Source organism: Triturus cristatus, chromosome 12 (genome assembly GCF_964204655.1).
Source record: "Triturus cristatus chromosome 12, aTriCri1.1, whole genome shotgun sequence".
Lineage (NCBI taxonomy): Eukaryota > Metazoa > Chordata > Amphibia > Caudata > Salamandridae > Triturus > Triturus cristatus.
Window position 1 is genome coordinate 66854715 of NC_140595.1, and position 20017 is coordinate 66874731.

Here is a 20017-nt window from a genome sequence, read left to right on the forward strand (position 1 = left end):
CCTTCGTCAAAGCTTGTTTTGTTTTGCCGTAGATATTATAAAATGTTGTTGTGGGAGCTGCTGGGCTTCCTCAATATTAAACAAGCATTTGCAATGTAATAGGTCTCACATTTACGCGGGTTTGGGCTATTGGCATTGTAAATGACAATGCCTTTTATTTATGTTTGTTTTTTAAAACTTAAATGAAAGGCATTGTCATTTACAATGCTAATAGCTTAAACTCTCGCAAATGCAAGACCTATTACATTGCAAATGCTTGTAAGAACCAGTTTCAGATACACATACGCCGTCGCAGTTACATGGTGACAAATGTAGCATAACAATGTGTAGAAACTCCAAAAATAGAATACTTGAAAGCAGGTAAGTTGGAAGCTTTTTTATTATGGTCATCCGCTCTTCACACCCGTTTTGAATTCCAACATTCTACTCTGAGCTCTAGTGCAACGTTCTAACTGGGTGGAAAGGAAAGGGGACACAGTAAAGTACCAAGGGGTAATAATTAGAGTGAGTGGAGGGAAGGGAGGAGGGAAAGCAGGAGACCCACACTGCAAGATTACAACACATCTCCTTACATAGGGGAGCTAATATATTTAAGATACATCAACAAGATTATCCCCGCTCCAAGTCTGTCCTTTTTCTCTTGCTTAAACCTAGTTGAACATGTATGGGTTTCTTTATTATTACAGGAGTATTAACCTTGAAGTCATGGTTCTTGACCCCATGTTTGTAGTCATACCAGTTCTTATATTTTTGTTGATGTTGTCGAATTTTAAGTTTGTTCTATTCTAGATCAGGCCCTACCCTCCTACCCCTGTCAAGTCAGTGGAGATTCATCTTGGTTCTGGGTTCTCTACCTCTCAGGGATACGAAAGGGGATACACCAGTGACCAGATTGGGTGTGGTGTGGTATGCCCAGATACAATCTCTTAGAGAGTCTTCAACTTTGAGTCCATTAGTGATGGCTAATTAAATGTGGTCTTTCACCATGCGATTTGCTCTTTCGACTAGTCTGTTGGCTTTTGGACAATAAAATGCTGTTTCCTTGTGTTTTATGCTTACCTCCGCTAGAAACTCTTTCATTGCTTCGGAAGTGAATTGCACTCCATTGTCTGTCACTAATGTAGCTGGTATACCTTCATAGACAAATACACTTCTCAGGAAAGAGATGAGATTATTTGTTGTGGTGGAGGAGGTAAACTTGACGTTAATCCAGTGAAACATGTAATCTATGAGAACAAACATTAATCTTTTTTGGGGCCCCAAAACATCCATGGGACCAATAATGTATATGGCAAGCTTAGTCCATGGTACTTCTGGTATTTCGACTGGAGATAGAGGAACTTTCCTTAAGATTTTAATCTTGTCGCTTTTGGCACAGCTGATCCATTCTTTGACTTTGAGTTCGACCATTGAGTCGTTCTTGGGGAACCAGAAACAGCTCCTGACTTTGTTTTTTGTAAGACTTCTGCCTAAGTGTCCTTCATGGGCTAGGTCGATTATTTTGTTCCTGAGATCTTTGGGTGGAATTATCTTCGCATTGCGCTGTATTTTCCCAGCCACAAGGGTCAGCTAATAAAGTACTTCCCAATAGTCTCTAACGGCCTCGGGAACTTCAGACTGATTCTTGGGCCAGCCATTGATAATAAGGTCTTTAAGGACACTCATGTCCTTATCCTTCAATACACTCTCTTCCCATTCTTCTTTAGATAAGGCGTTTGGTGCAAGGCTAAAATAGGAACATCTAGCTGATCCTCACAATGACTGAGGTCGAGGGCGGACCTTGACAGGTAGTCTGCAACCACATTTTCTGGACCAGGTAGATAAACCACCCTGAAACAGTAGTTCTCCAAACTAAGTACCCGTTTAGCTATACGTGGGGACTTGTCATGTATGTTTTTTGATGAGAAAATTAATTACAAAGGTTTGTGATCTGTGCGTATATTAAATTTTATTCCCCACAGAAAAATCTTAAAATGTTTCACAGCCCAGAAGTACGCTAACGCTTCCCTCTCGATGACAGAGTAGTTGCGTTCGGAGGGGCTAAGGGACCGGGAAGCAAACGCTATTATGGTCTCACATCCTCTCTTTTTTGCGACAGTGTCGCTCCTAACCCCTTGTTGGATGCATCAGTGGTTAGTGACGTTCTTTTTGTGGGGTCGAAGGACCCTAAAGCAGGTGACTCTAGGATGTGTTTCTTCACTGTGTCCACCATTTTGTTGTGTTTGTCCTCCCATGTAAATTCATTTCTTTTCTTTAGAAGATCGCACAAGCCATCGCACAGATCTGCTAAAATGTTTACGTACTTGGCCATATACTCCACCAACCCTAGAAAGGACTTCAATTCTTCTTTGTTGGTTGGATATGGCGCATCTTTGACTGCCTTTTATTAAGCTGTACTTGGGTCTAAAACCTTCTTTGGAAATTGTGTGTCCTAGGTAGTCAACTGAATTTACTTTAATCTTGCACTTGTCCAACTTCATGGTTAACCCTGCTTCAGTGAGTCTTTGACATACTGAGTTGAGCACACTGCCATGTTCTTTTTCAGTTCACCCATACATGAGTATATCATCCTGGAAGCATAGGGTGTTTAGTATGCCACTAAGGATATGTTGCATAATCTTTTGGAATATAGAAGCCGCTGAGGCCAGGCCGAACGGCATTCTGATAAACATATAGGCTCCAAAAGGAGAGGTGAATGCTGTCAACGGTCTGGACTCGGGGTGCAACTCCACCTGGTGGTATGCCATTGAAGATCAATGACTGAAAAGAAACTCGCCCTCCCCATGGTGCCTAACATCTCATTAATGTTGGGGAGGGGAAACCGCTCAACCCAGATTTTTTCTTTTAGACTGCGCAGGTTCACGCAGAGGCGGATACCTTGCCCGTTCGCTCTGGATGCTAAAACTAAAGGCGCCAACCACTCCGACAATTCTATGGTTTGGATGACACCCATCTCACATAGCTTACCTAACTTGGCCTTGAGGGTCTCTCTCAAACAAAGAGGTACCGGGCGTGTCTTATGGACAATAGGTTTGGCATCCAATCTGACTTTAATTTTATGTTGAAAGTCTTTCAACCTCCCTAACTTGTCAGCAAACAATTCAGGAAAGGCATCTTGCAGGAGCCTGTTGCTGTTAGGATTTTCCACTAGGATAACTTGGTTTTCATTGTTAGGGTCCAGTATGATTCCCAGCTTTTTTTGATGTTGCCAGCCTAGGAGATTGGCCCCACTCTCAATTACATATATTTTTCCAACTGTGGATCTCCTTTTAAAGTTTATATGGGTTTTTACCACGCCAACAAGGGGAATAGGATCCCTGGTGTACCCTTCAGGTGAAATATCAGGGGAACTCTATTGAGACTTATTACCATTAAGGAATTTCTCAAAATCGATAAGATTAACCAGAGTGAAAGGAGAACAGGAGTCTGCATACATTTCAATAGGTTTGTTGTCAATGTGCACAGTAAATTTAGGATAATTAGGTTTAGAGGGTTCTTCAGTCTTTTAATTGGAAAACAAATTTTGCTCATGGTTCATCTACTACGTTGACTACTTTTACTGTATTGTTAGTTCCATCCCTGCAAACTCTGGCCAGGTGCCCTCGTCTATTGCATTTTTTTGCACAATACACTCTTCGCTGTACAAAAAGGACCGTTATCCAAGTGATTGCTGCTGCCACATCTAAAGCATTTAAATCCCTGTCCATCCTTCATAGGTTTAGTGACAGAAATCTCTTTTGCATGTTCTTTATTAGTGACTTTGAGTACCTCACTGTTGGAAGCTTTAGCTTGGACGGAGGCCACCACTTATTCCTTGACTTTAATTTCTTTTATGCATTTAGCCGTATGCTCTATAGATAGAGCTATGGAAATGGCTTCTCTCAATGTGGGGTTTTTAGCAAGTAATTTCTCCTGTACTCTGCTACTATTGGTGCACCTGACTAGTTGGTCCCTAATCAGGGAATCATTAAGTTCACCAAATTCACATAATTGAGTGAGACCTCTAAGGGCTGCAATGTAATTATTGATAGATTCATTTTTACCTTGCGCTCTGCTGAAAAACTTATGGCGTTCAAGGACCACATTAACTTTATCCCCAAAGTGTGTCTCTAATTTCATGAGAGTAATATCATATGCATCAAAATCATCATCATCCTCCAATTCTGGCTCAGGTAGTGTTTCATAAACTTTGCGCCCATGAACTCCCAAGTTGTGTAACAAACTATGCTGTTTGCGTGGTTCTGAGAACTTTTCTCCCCCCATCGCTATAAGATAAGACTCAAATAATTTGGTCCAGTCTTTCCAATTAATTTTGGGATCTCCACACTCATTAAGAAAGGATGGTGGTTTGCATATACCAGGAGTGCCCATGATTCAGAGATAAAAGGAGAGGGATAAGGCAAGGAAGAAGGTGTGTATAATACCTAGGAGGTTGATGCACAGATGGTAATTGTCACTTCAACTCAAAACAGTAAATAAGCTTGAAAGATGTGCCTAAAGGAGGGTGTGTGTATCACCACTGGAATGACACACAGGATCCAAGGGAGAAGAGATGGGGCAAAGCAAGGCAGGTGTGTGTATCACCGCAGGAAGTAGACAAACTGACTGGCTTATTACGCAGTACTATGGTAGAAACGTGAAGATTGTGATAAAACAGGTGTGTGTATTACTGTAGGAAGTTGACACACAGAGTATGTATGTATGTATGTGTGTTCTTATATAGCGCTCGACTTACCCTTGGGCATCTCGGCGCTTGCATTGGGAACCCGTCCTGGCTTTTCCCTGTGAGATAACCCATACTGGGCATCCCCAAGGTGAAAGCCAGGCATCCCGCCGCGGGGGGCCGTAGTGGAGATTAAGCAAGCTATTGCCCAGAGTTGCAGAGTGTGACCCCATGATTCAAGTAGGCACCGAAGTGAGAATTATCGAGTCCGTGGACACTTGGGCTCAGACCCTGCCGCGTCGGGAATTGAACCCTGGTCCCGGGTCTGACCTCTGCTTCAGGGTATGCCTCCTCTAACCAGTGAGCCACACTTCTGGTGAGTGTGTCACCATAAAACAGAACGATACAACTTGACATATGGAAAGATATCCTTACTTGAATGCTTCATGTGCCTTAAAGTGAGAGGAGGGGAAACTCCTCTCTTGCATGCATAATCTGCCTTGAATAAGAGGTTAAAGTCCTTTTCGCCGCTCATTAAATGGAAGGACTCGATAGTTTCTGATACTGACGGCTCTAAGGCGGTTGGCGTGCCGGGTATGACGCGCGGCCGCTCTGAGAGGAAACACAGCTCTGAGGTGGCTGGCGCGCCAGATTTAGACGCGCAGTCGCTTTGAGAGAAACTTCCAGGAAGCAGAGACGATAACGAGGAAGACTTGCCAGGCGCTGGTGCACACAGACCGGGAGACGAACCAGGAACAACGGGCAAACATCAGGTTCTACGAGGTGCTGAGGGAAAGCGATGCATCAAATGACTGTCGTGGTGTAGGCAAAAGAAAAATCACAGGCACACGCCGTGCAGCAGTCATGGATAATGATATAACCTCGGCTTGTCGGACGATCCCACACTCCAGAAGGCAACGCCGGAAACCGAGGGAAGTACTTTTGTGTTCTGAGGAGAACACAGAACACAAACACAGTCACAGAACGTGTGTACCTTTTCTTTTGAGCCTTGCTGTAACGTGAAAAAGGCAGGCGGAGTATGTAGGCACCGAAATATAGAATCAACAGTAGAGGAGCAGCAGTTGACGCGTGCTGTGGAATTCGCAGAAGTGCAAGTAGAGTTCACAGGCACAGCAACGCTGGAATCACAGTCATGGAAGTAATAGTTGACAGAGATTGAGAGAATACAGAAATGGGAGATGACCAGTTGCCCCCTGCGCAGATTGTCGCCAGTGTAGAAACTCCAAAATAGAATACTTGAAAGCAGGTAAGTTGGAAGCTTCTTTATTATGGTCATCCGCTCTCCACACCCGTTTTGAATTCCAACATTCTAATCTGAGCTCTAGTGGAACGTTCTAACCGGGTGGAAAGGAAGGGGGACACAGGAAGGTACCAAGGGGTAATAATTAGAGTGAGTGGAGGGAAGGGAGGAGGGAAAGAAGGAGACCCACACTGCAAGATTACAACACAATGCTCCTTTGGTTAAAGGCTATAAAAACGCACCACGAAGAAGTGCACGTAGCCTGCAACTCTCTCAAAACCGATATGGTCCCACTATTGGAGGCGAACACGCGGCCTCACCCTTTGTGAAATGTGCATAAGGACTGTAACAGTGCTTCACCTGTTTAAGGTGAGACGAGTACGGTCTTGACTCCCGTGATGTCCAGTAGGGGTGGGCGGAATTTGCATAGTCGCGCTACGCAAAGCTCCGCGAAACGGTAAAAAATCTCCACGAGCACGCAGAAATTCCGCGAACACGCGGAATTGCTTGTTCGCGATGCTTTTTTCCTGTTCGCGAACGCTGTTTGCATGCTCGGGGGGGAAATATATCGCGAACACGCATTTTGAGAACGCGAACAAGCAAAAAATCCTGCGAAGCCGTGGAACGCAGAATTTTGGGCAATTCTGCGTTCTACCCAGAACGTGAAATTACCCAAATTCCGCGAGCTGAACGGAATTTACCGCCCAGGCCTAATGTCCAGCCCACGAAGCTTAAGCTCGGACATAAGGTTGCTGATGCACAGCTCACTGATCTTCTCACTCTCTGAGACAGCGACTGCCATTTTGCAGATGTGCGAGCTGTTGAGAGTGGAGTAAGCCGCCGAAGAGCGCGATAATTAACAGCAGCATTGTAATGCACGTGGTTGTAGCCAACAAGCTGGAAGCTGAGGGGAAAAAGAAAGGGAGTGTCCCCCATATTATTAAAAATAAATCCAGCAGCACGCGGTGCTGTTAAAAGAAAAAACATAGGGATAGTATGTACACGGCTGTGGAGCGGGGAGGGAGAGTGTTAAAAAGATAATGATTGAGCTCTGCATGTGGCCCTATTGTTAAAATGAAAGCGCTCATAGCACGCTGCAAATAAATAAAATAAAAAGCGGCTGCTATCACTAAAGCTAGCATCCCACCAGTGCTCTTTAGATAAAGTGAGCAAAGAGTTCTCAGAAGGGCTAATGTAAGCTAATCAGTAAGGACACCGTGAAAGGTCCAGTACTGGTGGGTGGTTACAAATGCAGACAAGGCGTTACTAAGGAGGGACTAACAACCTGTTAACAAATCAGAAGCAGTCAAGAAACGACAGCAACAGCAGCCAACTGGAAAGATGGGCAGAGAGTGGGCGAAGCTTCAGGTTCATACCTGAGTACCCCATGCCTCGCAGCAGCTCATGCGCTGCCCAGGCTCGAAAAACTGAAAAAAGCAAAAATACTTTTTCCGGTCTCAAAAATCAGACATAACCGTAGTAGTCCCTGGCAGTTGAGGGAACTACTTTGCAAAGAATTTATGTTTGCTGTTAATACACATTCAGTAATTTTTGTGAATTGTAATATCCGAGTTTAGTTCTAATCACGAGGTTCTCTTTCCATAATTCTGGGGCCCCAGCTTAGAGTGAGTTTCAGCTTTTTCGAAATAACTAAGTATATTGAGAATGGCATGGCATCTTTTTGCCGTAAGACATTGGACAGCTGCTTTCAAGTACTATATGTCCAGTTGTGAAGATTATCACATATTTATTAATGCCAAGTGACAGCCAGACACGTCTGCCTCGAATCTGGGGAACTGGGTTTGAGTCTCGGCAATGACGCTGAACATCCTGTGATTCTTGGCAAATCACTTAATCTCCCCGTGCCTAAAAAACCAAAAATGTTATGCAATTTGTGCTATGTAAAATGCTCTGATACCCGATTCGGGTCGAGTTAAAACTCTGCAAAATAAAAAAAATTACAAAATAAATCTGTCCCCCTTACCATCTAGTGTTGATCTCCAAGAGAGGCAAGTGTCCCCCTGGGGTACTGTTGTCCTTCTACTTCAAAATTATAAGTCCCCCTCTGTGGAATACTGTTCGTACAGTCTGAACATTGCTGGCAGGATACTCTCCAGGTAGGATTCCCAAATGAGACCATCCACCCTGTAATCTGTTCCAGGAAACATATTTGATGACTGAATTGATTTACAGAGTTCAGTCAACTCTGCCAATTTCTTGATGTTTTTGACACACACAGCATGGTCTCCACCTGCCCGTGTTTCTTGTGAGTATTCTGTTTCCCCTTCTCCACCCCTGGTCCTTTATTAGGTCTCGCTGGCGTTGCAGCGCGAAGCGCTGCCGCCAACGAGAACTATTGTTGCCCTGATGCCTCTCAAGGGAGACAGACCGGGGCACGCGCAGCGATTGGGGTCGAGGTCTGTGGACGCGCTTGTTTTTAAACAGCTGGTATTCTGAACTCACGTCTGAAAGTGCTTCCATATGCGATAATGAAAAAAAAGTGTTTTGGTGAATATTTGCACAAAATCACACAATTTAACTGGGGAATCCCTAACTTATCCAGGTTTTCTGATTTCACTTTGCATAAATGGCTGCCCATTTATCTTTCCTTATGTCAATGCTTTGTTTTGACCTCTTGGGAATTTTTTTATATAGCGTGAACTCGAGTCGAGCACTTTACATGAGCACCAGTTACATTACCCAAGGTTACATTCATTGCTTATAGGCATGGGGAGATTAAGTGATTTGCCCAGAATCACACAATGCTGAGACGTTGCCGAGACTCGAGATGATGGAGACAGCTGAGTGTAAGTGCAAGTTTTAAGTAAAAGCAGATATACTTATTTTTCAAACCACAAATAAAAATATGGATTAACGAAAATAAGCTGGCCAAAAAGAAATATAAATACACACAGACGGAAATGTAAACAAATAAAGATACCACAAAACTGGGAGCCCAACTCATAATGCTCACTCACCACCCGAGATGCGCTTGCTCTGTTTGTCCGCTTCAAGCCTTCAGTGCGTAGGGGGAATATAAAGCAGGACCTCCCTCAGTCCGTTTGCCCAATCAGCAACAGCACGAGCGGGCACGGGCAAAACGCACGTGCACCTGGGGGTCGACCCGCTGTCTCAGCGGACCTGGCCTGCTGCTGCTCCCAACAGGTGTCCTTTTGATGAGATCAACGACACAAGGCGGTAGAAACTGTATTCTGCGTGCTTTCTGTTTCATGTACTAAGAAACGAAACTTACGACGTCCACAGCCCGACGCTACCTAGAAAATTCCACAGTACGTCGTTACTAATCCGTCGTAGTAAATCGGACCTCACCCCCATTTGAGACAAGCATTGGCAAAGCCAGTAATAGGCCTGACGTTAGTTCAGTGAATAGCCTTGTTGTGATATAGTAGACCAGAAATAATTAACATGGACACACATGCAGCCAATACAATAAACTGAGAAAGCCTGTTGCATGTGAGCTGCTCTGGTGTGATTGACAATGTTTGAAGCCTGTAGCTCTAAAAGGAAGAATATAAAAAGTCAGAGATTTGAAGTAGCTTGACTCAAACCTGAATATTTGATAACGTATCAAAATACAATAGGTTTCTTGTCGGCAGACAGCTAAAGCTGTGAGTAGGCAAGACCTAAAAAAACCAAGCATTTGCAATGCAATGGGTCTCGCATTTACCAGAGTTTAAGCTGTTGGCATTGTAAATGACAATGCGTTTTATTTATGTTTAAAAAAAAAAACATAAATAAAAGGCATTTCATTTACAATGCCATTAGCTAAAACTCACGTAAATGCGAGACCTGTTGTATTGCAAATGCTTGTTATTAATTTGGAGTCGTAGATGAATGCACACTGCTCAGTGCCCCACGTCCTCCTCGTGAAAGACTTCTTCTGTTTTGTTCTTTATTTCACACATATGACCCTGTTAGTTTTCTGTAAAAATACATTATTTACAGCGCCTGCTTGGTTGTAGAGGGGGCACGACCCTAAGGATTGTGGGATCTTTCAGTGGCAAGAGGCTAAAACAAAATGCCTACCCTGTATTATTTTGAAACAAAGCAAAGTTATTTTTTAAATTGTAAAGTGTTCAAAGATCTTCCGTCTTATAGACGCCAGTTTTTACGTCATTAAAATCTAGAGGTGATATCTAAGTTTGAGAACTGTATCAGAGGTATGTAAAATGTTACTTTGTTCGCTGGTCTCCACTATCCTACAGCATTACAGTTTTCTCTTTGCTGCCTTTTGTTCTTTCTCCTGCATTTCGCATCTATTTCATATAATGTCTGCTCAGCTTCATTTTTATCATTTCTAATTTTCCTTCTTTTATTCTTCTGACACTTTTTTCTTGTATCTTTGTCTATCGCTTCCCCTCAGATGTTCTCTGTATGTTCCCCTCTTTCTGCCTGTCATCTCATTCTTGAATTGAAGAGTACGTCGGAACAATCTTGCTATACAGGTGTAATCCAGGTAAATGAACCAATGCAACGATGGTGAGTCTGTGCTGAGTTTTGTGCCAGTGTGATGAGTAGTAACGGTGAGGCTGTGGTGAGTGCTGTGACAGTGTAATGAGTAGCAATGATGAGAATGTGGTGAGTTTTGTGCCAGTGTAATGAGTAGCAATGGTGAGGCTGTGGTGAGTTTTGTGCTGGTGTAATGAGTAGCAATAGTGAGGCTGTGGTGAGTTTTGTGCCCGTGTTATCAGTAGCAATGGTGAGGCTGTGACAGTGTAATGAGTAGCAATGTTGAGGCAGTGGTGAGTTTTGTGCCAGTGTGATGAGTAACAATGGAGAAGCTGTGGTGAATACTGTAAAAGTGTAATGAGTAGCAATGGTGAGGCTGTGACAGTGTGATGAGTAGTAATGGTGAGGCTGTGGTGAGTGCTGTGCCAGTGTAATGAGTAGTAATGGTGAGGCTGTGGTGAATGTTGTTACAGTGTAATGAGCAGCAATGGTGAGGCTGTGGTGAATGTTGTTACAGTGTAATGAGCAGCAATGGTGAGGCTGTGGTGAGTGCTGTGACAGTGTGAAGAGTAGCAATGGTAAGGCTGTGCCAGTGTAATGAGTAACAATGGTGAGGTTGTGGTGAGTTTTGTTCCAGTGTGATGAGTAGCAATGAGGAGGCTGTGTTGAGTGCTGTGACAGTGTGATGAGTAGTAATGGTGGGGCTGTGGTGAGTGCTGTGCCAGTGTAATGAGTAGTAATGGTGAAGCTGTGGTGAGTGCTGTGCCAGTGTGAGGAATAGCAATAGTGACACTGTAGTGAGTGCTGTGCCAGTGTAATGAGTAGCAATGGAAAGGTTGTGGTAAATGCTGTGACAGTGTAATGAGTAGCAATGTTGAGGCAGTGGTGAGTTTTGTGCCAGTGTGATGAGTAGCAATGGAGAGGCTGTGGTGAATGCTGTGACAGTGTAATGAGTAGCAATGGTGAGGCTGTGACAGTGTGATGAGTAGTAATGGTGAGGCTGTGGTGAATGTTGTTACAGTGTAATGAGCAGCAATGGTGAGGCTGTGGTGAGTGCTGTGACAGTGTGAAGAGTAGCAATGGTAAGGCTGTGCCAGTGTAATGAGTAACAATGGTGAGGTTGTGGTGAGTTTTGTTCCAGTGTGATGAGTAGCAATGAGGAGGCTGTGTTGAGTGCTGTGACAGTGTGATGAGTAGCAATGAGGAGGCTGTGTTGAGTGCTGTGACAGTGTGATGAGTAGTAATGGTGGGGCTGTGGTGAGGGCTGTGGTGAGTGCTGTGCCAGTGTAATGAGTAGTAATGGTGAAGCTGTGGTGAGTGCTGTGCCAGTGTGAGGAATAGCAATAGTGACACTGTAGTGAGTGCTGTGCCAGTGTAATGAGTAGCAATGGTAAGGTTGTGGTAAATGCTGTGACAGTGTAATGAGTAGCAATGTTGAGGCAGTGGTGAGTTTTGTGCCAGTGTGATGAGTAGCAATGGAGAGGCTGTGGTGAATGCTGTGACAGTGTAATGAGTAGCAATGGTGAGGCTGTGACAGTGTGATGAGTAGTAATGGTGATACCGTGGTGAATGTTGTTACAGTGTAATGAGCAGCAATGGTGAGGCTGTGGTGAATGTTGTTACAGTGTAATGAGCAGCAATGGTGAGGCTGTGGTGAGTGCTGTGACAGTGTGAAGAGTAGCAATGGTAAGGCTGTGCCAGTGTAATGAGTAACAATGGTGAGGTTGTGGTGAGTTTTGTGCCAGTGTGATGAGTAGCAATGAGGAGGCTGTGGTGAGTGCTGTGACAGCGTGATGAGCAGTAATGGTGAGGCTGTGGTGAGTGCAGTGACAGTGTGATGAGTAGTAATGGTGGGGCTGTGGTGAGGGCTGTGGTGAGTGCTGTACCAGTGTAATGAGTAGTAATGGTGAAGCTGTGGTGAGTGCTGTGCCAGTGTGAGGAATAGCAATAGTGACACTGTAGTGAGTGCTGTGCCAGTGTAATGAGTAGCAATGGTAAGGTTGTGGTAAATGCTGTGACAGTGTAATGAGTAGCAATGTTGAGGCAGTGGTGAGTTTTGTGCCAGTGTGATGAGTAGCAATGGAGAGGCTGTGGTGAATGCTGTAACAGTGTAATGAGTAGCAATGGTGAGGCTGTGACAGTGTGATGAGTAGTAATGGTGAGGCTGTGGTGAATGTTACAGTGTAATGAGCAGCAATGGTAAGGCTGTGCCAGTGTAATGAGTAACAATGGTGAGGTTGTGGTGAGTTTTGTGCCAGTGTGATGAGTAGCAATGAGGAGGCTGTTTTGAGTGATGTGCCAGTGTGATGAAGAGTAAGGAGTAGCAATGGTGAGTTGTGTGCTAGTGTGAGGAGTATCAATGATGAAGCAGTGGTGAGGGATAGTTACCACGAGAAAAGGCATTTTACTTCCCAGATGTGCTGTTACTTTGTCCTACTTTTGGAACTCCAGTGTCAGTTAGCTCTCTTGCGTGTCCAAGTGCAAAATCAAATCTAGTGCAGCAACTTCTCCTATTTTTCTACCAATGAGCAGTTTGTAATCACAACCAAAGGGGGGATACTGTTCCTATTGCATGGTGCAAATAGTCACCATTGCATCAAGGTGCAAAAAGTCACCTATTGATTAAAAGGGAAAAATGAAAGAAGTAAAGGAAAAAGAAAGAAATCCTAGGTAAGGGGGACCCACCAGTGAAGTGAAAGGACACATGTAGTCCTCTGTTGCCCTGACACACCCCAAGGAGTGTCATGCTTCATCATCGGGCGTTTGCTCCTCGTGGGGCCGGCGCTGCAATTCCCCACGGGTCCCCCGAAGGGTCTCTTTGTCGGAGATCTTTTAGGACTGCCGGATGGTGCATGCGGGTGTGTGGGGTGGGGGTCTAATGAGGGTCAAGGTAGTGCGTGCATAGTGATGAGTCGGTGTATAAAGGGTAAACGGGCAGTGGTGGTAAAGATTGTATACCCTTCACAGACTAGACTCCTGTGTAAAATCTTGCCCCTGCAGCGTATTATGCCTGGGTGTGAGCAAGGTCGTAGGTCAACATGTTTCGCGCCTTTGTCGCCCATGTGGTCGTTGGCGCTTCCTCAGGACCAAAACTGTAAAGTGCACGTGAAATAATAATTAAAATGCCCTCTAAATAAGACAGGGCGGGCAGTGAGCCTGTATACCTATAAGCTGGCTGCAACTGCATGATGTATACCGCTCCTGGTCGATGCCTAGGAAAAGAAAACATAATGAGTCACAGGAATGAGCATCAGTAACAACTTGATGCTACAGGGTATACCACAGTTGTGTGTATAATAGTTACATAGAAAAACAGAGAGCACATGAGACAACACAGTAAAACATAGATACTCAATGGAACCCGTGTCCAAGGTTGGGTGACTGACCAGGTCCAATTGAGACCCCAGAAGTAAGTGGACCGTGTCCTATCCGGAAAGGGTTACTGCCCATACGCCCCCTTATTAGTACCGCGTCCCACTACCTTTTGGCTCATAACTGGCAGACGCAGGGACGGGGTAGGTGGACAGGAGTCAACATCCCGGCAAAAATTGTAAGTCCCTTAACCTAGTAGGGAGTAGCGTGGTCTCGCTAGCATGTAATCTGCTTCTTATCATGCTTCTTATCATGTCCATTTTTAATTGCTTTCCAGCCCGACATTGCGCGGGCGTCCATAGCTCGAGCCAGAGAAAAACTACTTTTGTCAGTGGAAGGTATGTGCCCGTGGAGACCCAACAGTTTCCATTAGTGTTTTGATATCGAGCATACACGTTACTTTATTTTCATTGGAGCACAAATTGGCCAGTTTTTAACGGTGTGCAGTCAGGACACGTTACATACTCTTACTACGTTGCCAGAACTCTTTGCTTATTATGACTACTTTGATAGGACACGGTCCACTTACTTCTGGGGTCTCAATTGGACCTGGTCAGTCACCCAACCTTGGACACGGGTTCCATTGAGTATCTATGTTTTACTGTGTTGTCTCATGTGCTCTCTGTTTTTCTATGTAACTATTATACACACAACTGTGGTATACCCTGTAGCATCAAGTTGTTACTGATGCTCATTCCTGTGACTCATTATGTTTTCTTTTCCTAGGCATCGACCAGGAGCGGTATACATCATGCAGTTGCAGCCAGCTTATAGGTATACAGGCTCACTGCCCGCCCTGTCTTATTTAGAGGGCATTTTAATTATTATTTCACGTGCACTTTACAGTTTTGGTCCTGAGGAAGCGCCAACGACCACATGGGCGACAAAGGCGCGAAACATGTTGACCTACGACCTTGCTCACACCCAGGCATAATACGCTGCAGGGGCAAGATTTTACACAGGAGTCTAGTCTGTGAAGGGTATACAATCTTTACCACCACTGCCCGTTTACCCTTTATACACCGACTCATCACTATGCACGCACTACCTTGACCCTCATTAGACCCCCACCCCACACACCCGCATGCACCATCCGGCAGTCCTAAAAGATCTCCGACAAAGAGACCCTTCGGGGGACCCGTGGGGAATTGCAGCGCCGGCCCCACGAGGAGCAAACGCCCGATGATGAAGCATGACACTCCTTGGGGTGTGTCAGGGCAACAGAGGACTACATGTGTCCTTTCACTTCACTGGTGGGTCCCCCTTACCTAGGATTTCTTTCTTTTTCCTTTACTTCTTTCATTTTTCCCTTTTAATCAATAGGTGACTTTTTGCACCTTGATGCAATGGTGACTATTTGCACCATGCAATAGGAACAGTATCCCCCCTTTGGTTTTGATATTGGCATATGGAGCATGGATACTGGACCTTTATTAGCTCCTGGGTCCCCCTCTTTGTTTATATTGATTCAGTTTGTAATCACTCCCGTAAAGTTAAGCTGACAGCACATGGGAGTATGTTGAAACGTTTTGTAATGACCAGGGCTAGCAGAAGTGCACCGACCTTTCCGGGCTGGCCAGTAGTAGGCTGCAGCCTCTTGACATTTCCAGTTTGTTTCGTCTCAGGCTCTTTTCACCCACAAAGAGCACAGGTGGAGTTAGATTTGCTCTGAAGTTGCAGATGCCTCCCTCTCTAAAGGTAATATCCACCTCACACGCATTGTTCACCAACACTACCTGCCTGTTCAGTTTTCACCTCAAGTTATAATATTTCACTCACCCTGAGTTTTTTGCTACTTAAAATACTGACATTTTCCGACGGTTTTGACCCAACAGTGTTCATTACTTTTTTTTAATGAATACTCCGTGTCCCTGAAATAACTGTAATCGCTGTCTTCTCCTGGCTATGTTTTTGCATTTTTCCCGCATGTTTAAGTCTTCCTAAACGTGTTTATCCCTAACCAGGGCATCAGAATGCTTTTCGAAGGGCTGTGGTTTTTGCAGGTCTGTGTGCTTTTCGGTGCTTTGAAGTTCCCAGATGATGGTATGTCACTCTCTTGTAAAACACCATAATATGAATAAATACATAGACCTCTCACATTGTAACATCTGATCCCTGGACATGCCATGTGGACAATTTGATGAATCCGTATATTTCTGCAGTTCTAGTGCCAACTTTCCTAGTGTCCTGCCCAATCTGCGAACAGCAGCTGCATTAGTGTGCCAATGATTGGGCAGGGGCTGAGCATGATGCCACAGAATGGCGCCGCGTACACATGGCACGGTGTGAAGGTTCTCATCTGTCCCTCCCTCAATAGCCTCGCCCACTGGCTAGTTACACCTGCCATGTGTGTATACACACTGATCTGTCTCTCCCACTGATAGCAGGAGCGCCAGCTCTACAGGCACTGGGGGTAAGGGTGCAGCCTAGACAATCTCAGGCCTGCGACACTACTGAAGAGCTTGATTTATAAAGAAGCAATAAGTGCCGCTCCCCAAAATTTGGGAGGCAGGCCTGTGCCTCCCCGCCTTTAATCATCATCTGCTGCATCTCTGCTACCTGCAGCCCACCATCTCCACTGAGAGCTGTCCAGGGGCGTGAGAGGCACTTCTTCTCTTATTTCCTCTGTGGTTTGTAGAGATAGAAGGACATGGTGATGGTTCAATGTATTGGTGCTCCTTCGCCTGTTTCCATGACCTTAGTGGAAATAAAAGAAAGACTGTCGATCTGTTATCTCTTGCTGCTCTGCAGACTGGGACTGGGACAATGCAGAACGTCATCAACAAAAGGGGAGCAAAAGAGGGAAAAGTAACCAGGTCGCCCTCCACTCACTAAACCATAATACACAAGACCTGATTATGGGGAAACGCTATTCTTTTTTTACAGTACCAGGGGCAGTCTGAAACTATCTCTGCCAAGAAGCTGGCTTCGCCAAGGTGCCAGTCATACCTAGTTCCCAGTGTTTAAATTTTTGTCAATTCACCAAATAACACCTCTTCTCATGAGGAAAACTAGAAAAAAAGGTGATTGCACGACAGAGACGGCCACTTGTGCGGTACTCTAAAAAAGAATAGTGTTCCCCCATAATCAGGTCTTGTGTATTATGACAATGCAGAACGTGCCAAAGAGTTTATGATCCCAGAAATTAGTGCTGGAGGTGTCAATCAGTACTGCACAGCTGGAGCCTGGAATCAAGTGAACAAGAGTGGACAAAGCCTATAGGTCTGGCTTTAATGAACTAATGCAGGCAAACCGCATTTGTGCGTGCCTGTGTTTGCATGTATTAGCACAATAAAGCGTGATCCTTTGGTATTGCCAAGGCTTGTTCTTGGCAGCCATTAAATAGGCTGCTGCATGAGGACAGCACACCTCAATAAGTCATGTCGGAGGGGAGCACACTGTGAATGCGCAAGAATTGGCTATGTGCACCGAGTGTGCAGACGGGTCACACAAGGGGGGCTGTAGGATGTATGCTATCAAGGACAGACGTGGAAGTAGTGCAGAGAGTTTACCGGAGACTGGTGTGTGATCTGAGAGTGTGATGGGTAGCACTGGTAAGACTGTCATGAGTGATGTTGACCATGAGAATGTGATCGTTGATGGTGACGATGAGCATTTGATGAGTAGCCGTGGTGAGGCTGTGGTGGTAGTACGGGTTCCACTGGTTAGATCGGTTGGTGATGGTGAGGATGTGGTGAGTGATGTGAGAGTATGGCGGGTTGCATTGGTGAGATCCGTTGGTGATGATGAGGCTTTGGGGAGTGATGAGAGTATGGCAGGTTGCATTGGTGAGATCGGTTGGTGATGGTGAGGCTTTGGTGAGTGATGAGTATGGCAGGTTGCATTGGTGAGATCAGTTGGTGATGGTGAGAATTTGGTGAGTGATGAGAGTGTGGTGGGTTTCATTGGTGAGATTGGTTGTTGATGGTGAGGCTTTTGTGAGTGATGTGAGTGTATGGTGGGTTGCTTTGGTGAAGGTGAGGCTTTGGTGAGTGATGTGAGAGTAGTCAGTCAAAAAGGCTTTATTTCGATATGATTATATCTTAAAAAGCAAGAATACAATAATACACAGTAAAATAGTAAAAAGAAACCAGTGCATAAAGAAGTATACAAACATTTCAAACAGCTACTGGTATCAATAAATTAAGTAAAAACCTGGAATAAAAAACATATTAAACAAGATACGAAAGCCTAGCTGATCTGATGCGCCAAGCCCAACCTAGGAACTTGGCTAACCCACAGGCAAAAAGGGGCCGTGGATCATTTTTTAGTATTCGCATTGCCTCTACGTGGAGTCTAGTTCCAAGTTCTCTGCAAAGAGGCTTGAGCCATCTACACCGGGGGGCTGCATAGGCTGGGCATTCAAACAAAAAATGGGGGACAGACTCAGACCTTTTTTCAAAAAAGGGGCAAAACGGAGTTGTCTGGATTGGAATCTTCCACCTGCATGTCAGTTCACCAACGGGGAGTAAGCCTGCTCTGAATTGGAAGTATAAGGCCCTGTCCTTACGGTTTGAAATAATGTCCAGGTAAGGTTCACAGAAGTGCACTTCCTTTATCAGGAGAAAATCCATGGAGGACCTACACAGATTGGCATTGCTACTTCTGGTGCCAGCAATCCAGCTCCAATAGATCTTTTTCAGCTCTGACTTAGGAGGTGCAGTTCTGTTATTCCATTCTTCGCCGAGTCCAAGGCTAAAGAGAAGACGCTTGACCTCCCTCAGCCAAGGAATCTTGGCCCAGGCTGGAGATCCCAACACATCAGTTAATCCATCCGCATAGCTGGTTAATTCTGGTGTTCTCCATATTCTCGCCCATAGGAGAAGAGGGCGAAGCCTTGCCTGATCGCTAAGTGGGCGAATACCTGTATCTAGAAGCAAAGGGAGGGTTGGGGTGCTGTAGGGGAGCCCCATTAGATCTTTAAGGAATTTATTTTCCGAACGGGAAAGAAGGTCCACCTTGTGAATCCCCCAAAGTTCAGCCCCATATAAAGCAGCACCAACAGCCCTTGCCCTGTAAATATCTAGAACAGCAGCGATGGGTTTCAAGGCTGAAGCACGATGTTCCTTAAGCAGGGCACCCACCACCCTTTTGTGGGTCAGCAACATCTTTTGGAGGTGGCAATTCCAGCTCATGGAGTCGCAGAGTCGAATACCGAGGTAGTCAAACTCTGAGACTCTCTCAAGGGCAACATGATCTAGAGTCGGTGTTTTGGCCAACTTTTTCGGGAGGTTGAGAACCAAATACTTGGTCTTCGCAGTATTAATAACTAGCCCTCTCGTATCGCAGAAAGACTTGAAATTTGCTATTAAACTCTGCAAACCCGCCGGGGTTTTAGATATCAGGAGGGTATCATCTGCAAATAGGAGGGTAGGTATTTTTCTTCCAGCCAGGGATGGTGCGTCTGCAGGATGTTGAAGCAGGTGCTCCACCACTCCATTGACATACAAGGAGAACAAGGTGGGAGCAAGAACACATCCCTGGCGTACCCCTCTATTTACAGGGATGCGTGCTGTTTTTTGCCCCTGATTACCCCACCTGATCTGGGCAAAATTGTCCGCGTGGAGATTTATTAACAGATTTAACAAATAGGGTGGAATACCCTGTTCGTCGAGCACTCTCCAGAGTTGGCTGCGGGGAACTAGGTCAAAGGCAGTCCGCAAATCTATAAAAGCAAGATACAGACTGCCCTTGGCCAATGCAACAACCTTCCAGTATAGCATCATAAGTCGAAAGGATTGTTCTATTGTCCCCGTGCCTGATCTAAAGCCAGCCTGAAAGTCTGAAAGGATGCCCTTTTCCTCCACCCACTGCAGTATCCTGGTCAAGACTACCTTCCCAGCCACCTTTTGTGTAGAGTCTAAGAGACTTATTGGGCGGTAGTTAGCTGGGTCATTCCGACAGCCTTTCTTAAAAATCGGGACGACCTCGGCACCCTTCCATGAAGTCGGGAAAGTTGCTCCTTCAAAACTGGAATTTAATAGGGTAGCAATAAGTTTTCCCCAAGCTTCCGGATTGGTGCGTAACAAGTCTCCGGGAATGCCATCCAGACCTGCTGCTTTAGTGGGCACCAGACTATCTATCGCCCCTACCACTTCCTTAGATGTAAACAGAAGCTCGTCCTTCAACTGAGGAGATACATAAGGGTGTCGTACACTCAAGCTATCCCCCACGTCCTGAGCCATTGAATAAAGTTGGGAGAAATGGTCAACCCACGCACTCTCGGGGACATTACATGTGATCAATGTGTC

The 20017-nt window shown here is 45.2% G+C and overlaps 1 protein-coding gene across 6 annotated transcripts in view; it reads left to right on the forward strand.

Annotated features, from left to right (window-relative positions):
• Window positions 1–20017, forward strand: part of ACER1 (alkaline ceramidase 1) — a 163436-nt gene that overhangs the window by 66728 nt on the left and 76691 nt on the right. For 3 of the 6 annotated variants that reach the window (XM_085638647.1, XM_085638645.1, XM_085638646.1), the window contains exon 3: window positions 10309–10401. The exons of the other annotated variants lie outside the window; for them this stretch is intronic. In XM_085638647.1, coding sequence (XP_085494773.1) covers window positions 10309–10401 — 93 coding nt within the window. The remainder of the gene's footprint in view (window positions 1–10308; window positions 10402–20017) is intronic. 6 annotated transcript variants of the gene reach the window in all.